This window comes from Opisthocomus hoazin, chromosome 8 (assembly GCF_030867145.1).
Source record: "Opisthocomus hoazin isolate bOpiHoa1 chromosome 8, bOpiHoa1.hap1, whole genome shotgun sequence".
Classification (NCBI taxonomy): Eukaryota; Metazoa; Chordata; class Aves; order Opisthocomiformes; family Opisthocomidae; genus Opisthocomus; species Opisthocomus hoazin.
This window is the reverse complement of record NC_134421.1, coordinates 12,155,092-12,163,472: the sequence shown is the minus strand read 5'-3', so window position 1 is coordinate 12,163,472 and position 8,381 is coordinate 12,155,092. Positions and strand designations below refer to the sequence as shown.

Genomic DNA, 8,381 nt, shown 5'->3' with positions numbered 1-8,381 from the left:
AAGGTGGGCAAGCACATTGCCTAAAGCGCATCAGACAGCTGCAGTTTGTGTCATCTGACTGACTCTAACGCCTTTGCTTGAGGTGGGATGATGTTTCTGGCATGCGACAGGTCTTAAATTGACCACCCTCACCCTTGCTGGCTGGGAACTTGGGAAGGAAGGGGGCAAGAGGGATGTCGTCAGGTGACTTCAGCTGTCCTGATCCATAGCAGTAGATAATTTTGAGTCTTCTGTTTGTCCTGTCACAATAACCCTTGTGAGAAAGCAAAGCTACGCAGACAAAAATCCCACCGTCACCGCTGAAAGCACGAGCCAGAAATAAAGCACACAGAGAGGAACTTTCTTTCTTCAATTTAATTGAATTTACTTAGAAAAATAATCAGGCTTGAATGGCTTTTTTCAAGGAAAGATTCATGAGCAGTTCACACTTGTGTTGGCAATGTATAATTTAGCTTTTTTCTTTATTAACAGTAGGTTTAGGTATGAGGAGATACTTTTCTACAACAAGCCTTCTACTGCATACAAATAGGTTAAAAAAAAAATCCAACCCCACATCGATGTTAAATTATTCGTACACATTGTATTGTGCATGCATGTAAGAAAATAACACTCTCTGTAACAAGAGTAATAGTAAGGACAGTCCCTTTTTGTACCTGAAAAGTGCAGCAGACTACAGAGAAACCCTAAAACATCTGGGGTCAGCTTCTAAAAGCACTTCTGTTTGTGGATTATTTGCTCCACTTGTCTCACGCGGCGCACGGTGCAGGCAGTCTGCACGTTTCTGCGGTAATGGACATGGTTTACGGAGAGGCTGAAGCATGGACCAGGTCAGGTCTGGGGGTGGGGGGGGGCCTTCCACCGCCCAGGAGTCACCACCACCTTCAGATGGGCCAAACCCAGCCCCGGCTCCAGGTGAAGGTGGTCGGGGCCGTGGGGATCGCACTGGGTCAGGAGCCACAGGCGCTGCTGGGCTCAGCGCTGGCCCTGCCAAACGCCGGGAAGGCTCCAACCACCCAGAGATGGGGATCACCGCTCCTCGAGGCCAGTGGCTTTGAGGGGGCTGGGGGCAGAGGTGGGCAGTGGGACCTTCCCTGCTGGGTCCCCTCTGCGCCCACCACTGCTCGACCATAACCAATGCAAACCCCTCTAGACCAGCAGCTCCCCGGGAGAGGAACAACCCCGAGCACCCTCCGTGCGGGGGCACTGGAAGGGGATGGGGTTTGGCTCAGTCAGAACAACACAGCCAGCAGACCCAAAAAAACCAAATCAGGCTGTTGGTTAACATCTGTGGTCCTCCCCTGAGCTGGTGAGGGCTTCGTGCTCACCGCGCAGGGCACGATTGCACCCAGCGTGTCAGCTGTTCAGTTCAAACACGGACCTACAGCCCCTTCACAGCACCCCAAAACAGACACAAGGTACTAAACGGACAGTTTGTAGCACTTTGGGATCAAGGTTTTTTAAAAACAAGAGACTTTTAAGTACCTGCTTGAGACCACACGAAAGGCATCTCAGTGCCAAGCACCTGCCCGTAGGGGAGCAGAATTCGGGTAATCAAACCCAAAGCTGCTGCTAAGAATCCCGGCTTGAGCAGCGCTCACCCTCTCAGATCTCCTGAACATGTTCTTCATCTCACGCTGTTCTATCACAGCTTTCAGATGGGGCTTTTGTGTCTCCAAAGCAGTGAAACTAAAGAAAATACTTCAGAACGGATGAAAACGTGGTGATGACAGGGAGAAATACAAAATGAAAGGGTGGAAGCACACCCCATTTTAAAAATACTTGCTTTCCAAACCAACTTTTTTCTTAAATGAAAAAAATTCACACCACATTCTGTTGGAGCGGATTAACAGCTAACTGAAACCTGGACCAAAATACGAGCACTGTCGGACACGAGACCAAACAAGCGCACAAACAGCTTGTGGGAAATACTGGAGGGAGCGAGGGGAAACCTACCCTCAGACAGGTTTCCTTTTTTAACAAACAGATAACCATCGAACTGCGAACAAAAGGAAGCCAGGGCACACTGTGATAGGCACTTGCAACAGCTCCGCACGCTCTACACGCGCCCAAACCGCGTTCAGGCAGAGCACCGGCCGGCGGCCAGCGACCGCGCAGGAACGCCGAGCCGCCAGGCGCCGACAGCCAGCGCTTCAGCGGCCGCCGGCCAGCGCTCCCGGTTATAAAAACGTCCCGGGTTATGAAAAACGTGGCTGTTCCAGAATGGGTGAGAGATTTATTTGTGGGGAATGATCAAAAAATAGTGACCCGAATCCTGGCTAAGACCGAATCCACTTGTGAAAAGACTTCAGCTGCTGTTTGTTATGCTAATTTCATTCTTTGCTGAGATTTATTCAGCGGCTTATTTTTATAAAATAAGACAGAATTTATTTTTGTTCTTTGACTACACATGTGTCCTGGAGACTAATGTAATTCAGTGACTGTAAATCAGCCACTGTACAATACGACATTTTTTGGGATCTGGCTCTGATACTGTTAAAACAGCTCTGCCTTCAGCTGAGTTTATTTAAATCCTCACTAATTTTTGGAAGTGCTGGCTCTGGTCATACGACTGACATGCAGGCAAGTCAAAACCCCACTTTAACCATCATTCAACTTTAAAACAGACTTCAGGTTCCGACAAGTGCCTCGACTGAAGCCTCTGCCCCCTTCCGCCCATCAGCTCGGGGCGGCTGCGGACCGCTCCCCGGCAGGCGCCCGCCTGGCCTCATGCCTCACCTGTACTGGAATAAAGCCAGCACCCGGAGAAGCCTGAGTTTCTGCTCACTAGCTTGCTGACAGAGCCACACTGAAACCTCGTTTCTCATTAGTTATTTGCTGTGCATCGATCACTACTTGCTTGCCCAAAGCAGCCTCTCGGTGTGCTGGGCCTGGTGCCGTCTGCCATCCCAACACGCTGCTATACACAAAGCAGCCATTACTGAGACATCCCCCTTCACCAAAAAGGCCGTGGTCTCACACTAGAGTCAACTTGTATGAAATACTGACCCACTGGAAATCAGAAACATCCCTCTCAATGGTATTTAGCCATCAACCAAGAAAGGACCCCCCGTTCCCCCTGGGAAAAAGCCATGAAACCAGCACGCAGGAATCAGAGACCTTTTTCATTGCCTTGCACGCTCAGAGATCAACACGAAGATGACGTTCTGACTTTTCAAGTGATGACGTGCCCACATCCTTTATAGCAACGTATTGTGACCAGTGATTTTTGAGCCAGTTCTGGTTGCCCATCTTAAGATCAGTTAGCGAGAGAAGACTTGCAGAAGATGGAGCTCCTCCCACCCCCATCCTGGATACAAACTAGAGTCAATGCCAATTGCTCTGGGCATTCAGAAATCTCTACAGTCGCTTTCAAAATGCTGATTTTTTTCCTCCCACAAATCTGCACTCCTTTGGGCTGGCAGGCTTCAAATTAAGAGACAATGGGACTGGTCGTATTCTTGATAAAATCGTTAAGACCAGATGTATAAAAAGTTTATGGTTTCTCTCCCCAAGGAATACATTCACATTTCTTTCAGTCATCAGTTTTAGATATCATGAATTTATCAAAACCTGTTTTACTTTTCCCTTTCAGGGCTAGATAGAATTTTTTAGTATGCTTAAGCACAATGTCACTTTATGAAGAAATTATTTCCACCACTCTTCTCAAAGCGTGTGACATCAAGAACCATTCCCGTATTTACCTGCATTGACGGCTAACGGAGGAGTATTATTACCCAGAGACAAACTCAACTGAGGAAAGAACAAAACCAGACTCCTTTTGTCCAAATGCTACCTTATCTCTGCTGCTGAAGTGACACCTACCAAGAGACCACGCTTTAAATAAGTATAAATAACATTAATTAGAATTGGAGGAATGCAAGATCAATGAAAATCACCAGAACACTATTAACATTTTTTTAAACAGTGTAGCAGTATTATTCATTTCTACAGCTAGATCGTCACAATCCTGTTACCCTGCAAAGAGAGCTGTCCTTTCTTACAGTTGATTTAAATACTTTTGACTGTGCTGCTCGCAGCATCATTCAAAAAAAGAAAATATTAATTTACAAAATAACCCATTCTCCATATTTATTATGACAAATAAAAATCTTAAATAAAACAGGCTTTCTCTCCCCTCTCTCCCCCCGACCCATCCCTCATTCCAATTTCAGGTAGCTTGGCACTGAGTAATTGAACATTAAAAAATCAAGTTTGTAGACTTCGTACAGCTGCGTTTGGTGCTCGGAGCTGATGTTCTGGAAGAACTCTGTGGTCATTTCGTCAGTAGTTCTCGTAGACTTTGCATAGGTGGGGAACTTCAGGTAGTTGCCTACTCCCGCCAGCTGGAGAATGTAATTTGAATCCTCTTCGAGCGTTTCGTATTTTCCTATGAGGTCGTAGTGGATGTGGCAAGGGTGGCAGAGGGAGTACACAGTCTGCCAGTGCTCGTTGAAGGGCTCTTCTCTTTGGGTGTGCGGGTCGATGAGATACGCCACGAACTCTTCAAATTTCACGTCATCACCTTTACGCAGAGCTTCCTGGGTCGCGTTTTTCCTCTGGCGCCTCACGATTTTGGTGCCGTATCGCTTGTGGAAGGAGGTGTTGTACTTCTGGGTGAACTTGTTCCTGTACGCTGACACCAGTCTCTCGAAAGGCTCGCGAACAAAGAGGAACTTCATGTAGTTTTTCAAGCGGTGGTTGATCTCTGGGATGCTGTACTGGTTGAGGGTCTTCAGGTTGGAAGACACATGGGCTTCGTTGGCTGGGATTTCCATCGGATCGCTGTACTTGCCTCTTCCCGTCAAAACCATCATGACTCTCTTCCAGTTTGTGCAGGCAACTTTGGGAACATAGCAATAGATCATTTCATGGTCTTCGTCCACGACCAGGTGTTTGAGATCGTTGGGTGTCAGCACACGGCGCTTCCTGCTGGATACACTGTTTGCTCGGCACGTGTCTGTCACTTGGTCTCGTCTAATCTGATGAAGAATTGCTGTGTTGGACAACTGCAAAGAAAGCACAGGCACAAGTCAGTCGAGCGGCTGGGAAACGCTTAACCGCCTTTTTGCTTGTCATACAAATTCATGGAAAAGGAGACTCCCGCCTGCAAAGAACCGTTCGTTATGTGGCTAAGTTGTTCCTATGCTAGAAGATAAACCTTTGTGTCTCCAAACTTCTTGATACTTGATGCTTAAATGCTGTTTACAAAGTGTCCAGCGCTTTGCTGTGAAGCCAACACAAAGGAGCACAAGTGCTCACGCAGCCTGGTGGCAAGCGTGTTGGCAGCACCCTCATCCTGAGATGCTGTCACAGCCTTTCTCAGTCCTGGAAAACAGCTCTCCCCTCCACTCTGCGCTCCATCCCACGGCTATGGCAGTGCTGGACCCTGCCTGACCTCCTCCTGCCGAGATGGGGTGGGAAGACACCAGAGCTGGAAAATTTGTCGAAATGAAAACAGTATGTGCTCTTATTGTGATGTCTTTTATGCTAGAGAATTAATAATCGTGGCTTCTTTCTTGGCAATGACCTTGGCAGAAGAAATGAAGGCCACGGAGATTCCTGCTACTCCCCAAGCTGAACATTCACTCAGATGTGATTTCTTGAGGAGCAGGGAGAATATTAGCTATAAATCTGCCTCTCTGCTAAAACCATATTGACAGATTGTATTCACCCATCACCCTTTATTATTTTGTTAACAGGACCCTAACTTTCTACTATTACTGCTACTAGATGCTTTGGAGAGGCCGACATCTGTCTTGGGGAGGCCCACAGGGCAGCTGCACAGAGATGGCCAGAGTCTCACCACCAGCCACCTCTTGCCCAGATTGTGTCCAGCAACAAGAGCGAGAGCTTCTGCGCATGCAGGCAATGAGCTCCGCTGGGAAACAGGGAGTATTCGCCCCCGCAAAGGACCATGCCGACGCAGGGCTCCTGTGTCTGGTCACTCAGAGCCATCTGAGGTGTCTCTGCAAGGCATGGTGTTTTGCTGCGCAGCCCTACCCTCACTGCTACAAATGCCTTTCTGCACGTTCTGAATAAATTGCATCAAAGCAACAGGGGGAAGGTTTTGGTAATGTTATTAACATTTACTTAACTCCATTTATCCATGGATTTCAAAGAGCCTTACGCTCAAGAATTAGTTCAGCCTCAAAGCCAGGTATTAAGGCAAGTGTTGACCTTCCTATTGGACAGGGAAGGAGGTCTGAGATTCTTTCTTGAACACTGAGTCTTTCAGAAGTGTTTATCTGGTACCTTCTAGTTAGGTTAACATGAACCACAGGACACTGCAATGAAGCAGCTGAGGCACTGCAGACTGCATACATCTGCTGCGGGGTGCCTTTGGGTATAGGGCTCTTCCCTCTCGCCAGTACAATACCCTCAGCAAATGGTTTGGCACCAGCTTGGTGGTTCCTGCAGTCAGGGGTCAAATCTCTGCTTTCAACAGTAGTAGTTAGCCCTGATTTGTATTAAAAACCCCTCAAGGAACAGGATCTGAATGCACTTTATAGGCAAAACCCAAACCAAACAAGACGGAACCAAGCCAATTGTAGGACTTCTGAGCTTTAGAAGGAAACATGGCACTTCTGGACATGGTTTAGTAGGCATGGTGCTGATGGGTTGACGGTTGGACTTGATGGTCTTAGAGATCTTTTCCAACCTTAATGATTCTATGATCCTATGATTCTATGAAAGGAGATGGAAACTGAACAAACCCTAAGAACCCAGGTTTCACCCACCCAAGGGGCAGCACAGGTTTTTGCAACATGCGAGCAGCAGACTCTCCCTCCCTCTGAGCTGTGGTGGGTTGCAGAGGAATGTTCTTGTGGGATGGGCAACACCAAGGGGCTGCTGCACCTCAGACTTGGGTAGGAGGATTTTTTCTTCAGGACAGCATTCATGTGCCAACCTTGGGAGCTCTGTATTTCATACAGTGCCACCCACCACTTCTCCTCTGAATTCCTTGATACTTTCCTCATCTCCTCTCTTTACCCGCTTTGTTCAGCAAACCATTGGCTAATGGTTAAAACATGCAATAGCCCAGTGCAGCTCCTTTAGACGGCTTGGCTCGCCTTTTGTGCATGGGTGGCATCCCCCGGAATACCTCCCAGGTGCCTTTCAAGGGCACTTTTGTGTTACAGTCCAAGAGACGAGAAGCCAGATGTGAAGTGTGCTCCATGTTTCCTAGGGAAACTGACTGGCAGGAAGATTCCAGAATAAGATGTTAGAAAGCAGTTGTCAAGGACCACACAATTTTTTTGAAGAAAATTACTTTTTTTCTGTTAAAAAAGAAAATCTGTATTTCAATTTATGCCATCCCCAGAGAGAAACAGAATGGTCAGCTCTATACTGGTTAGAGTTACCAGTGAATAATGTTCAAAGAACCAAACCAAACCATATGCAGACACACAGACACACAAATTCTCCTCTCCAGAGAGATAAAATGCAGAAATCTCTCTCCTCCTGCAGATTTTCATCAATATCGTATAGCACAGTGCTGCTGTTTGTTCCTGGTTTTAGTGTGAAAAATAAGAAACGCCTGAATATACCACTGCATTACAATTTGTTCATGCACAGTATTTGCTTTTCTGGTGCTGTTCTTGGGATAAATACAGAAGTAAGTGGATGAGATTCTATGGCCTGTGTTAGACAGAAGGTGAGATTTGATAATCTCATGGTTGCTTCAGACCCTAATCTGCAGATGAATCTTGTAGAGCTGTGCTTTGCGCCTGATTTCATTCCTACATCAACAGGCTAAGCACTTCTTCTCCGCACATTAACATTAATGAGATTTTTTCAGGCATTTGGAGTAAGGGGGAAAATGCAACCTTAGAATTTGCAAATGCAAATGAGATTGTACCACATTAAATTCGCCTAAAAGATAATACTTGTGTATTCCGAAGTGGTACTTCTCTCAAACTCTTTTTAATACGGAAGAAATATGAAGAAATGGCATAAAATTTTGGTCAGCTACATTTACTAAGTATACACCAGCACCCCAGGGTCAGCTCTTCACGTGCTCTGGCCTGGCCGGTAGCTCACGGAACACGTATTAAATATCAATGAAACACTAAAGGGGTATTGCAGTGTTCTCATAAATTACAGTACCATTTGGTATGGTTGATGGACGAAGGGCCAGGTACGAAATATAATTTGGCAAGCTCTACTTTATTTTTTTTCTTATTGACTTCAGCTTATTGAAAAAACAAAAGGCCAATTTAGTGACGGTCCTAGAACAATGCCAGCTGTACCAAACCCCATTTTCTTCTGCAGCTGACTAATGCACCCAGTACACCCCGGAAGAGCTGACCTGCCTGCTTCCCCCAGAGAAGCAAGGCGTCCTGCTGGCTCTCCTTGAGGTGTAATGGAAACAGCCCTCTTGC

General features: G+C 46.7%; 1 protein-coding gene across 2 annotated transcripts in view; it reads right to left on the bottom strand.

Annotated features, from left to right (window-relative positions):
• Nucleotides 1-360: 360 nt before the first annotated feature.
• The window catches only part of CHST11 (carbohydrate sulfotransferase 11), a 179,020-nt gene continuing 170,999 nt past the window's right edge, over nt 361-8,381 (bottom strand). For both annotated transcript variants that reach the window (XM_075429078.1, XM_075429079.1), the window contains exon 3: nt 361-5,006. In XM_075429078.1, the coding sequence (XP_075285193.1) occupies nt 4,158-5,006 (849 nt within the window). In that variant the 3' untranslated portion in view covers nt 361-4,157. The remainder of the gene's footprint in view (nt 5,007-8,381) is intronic.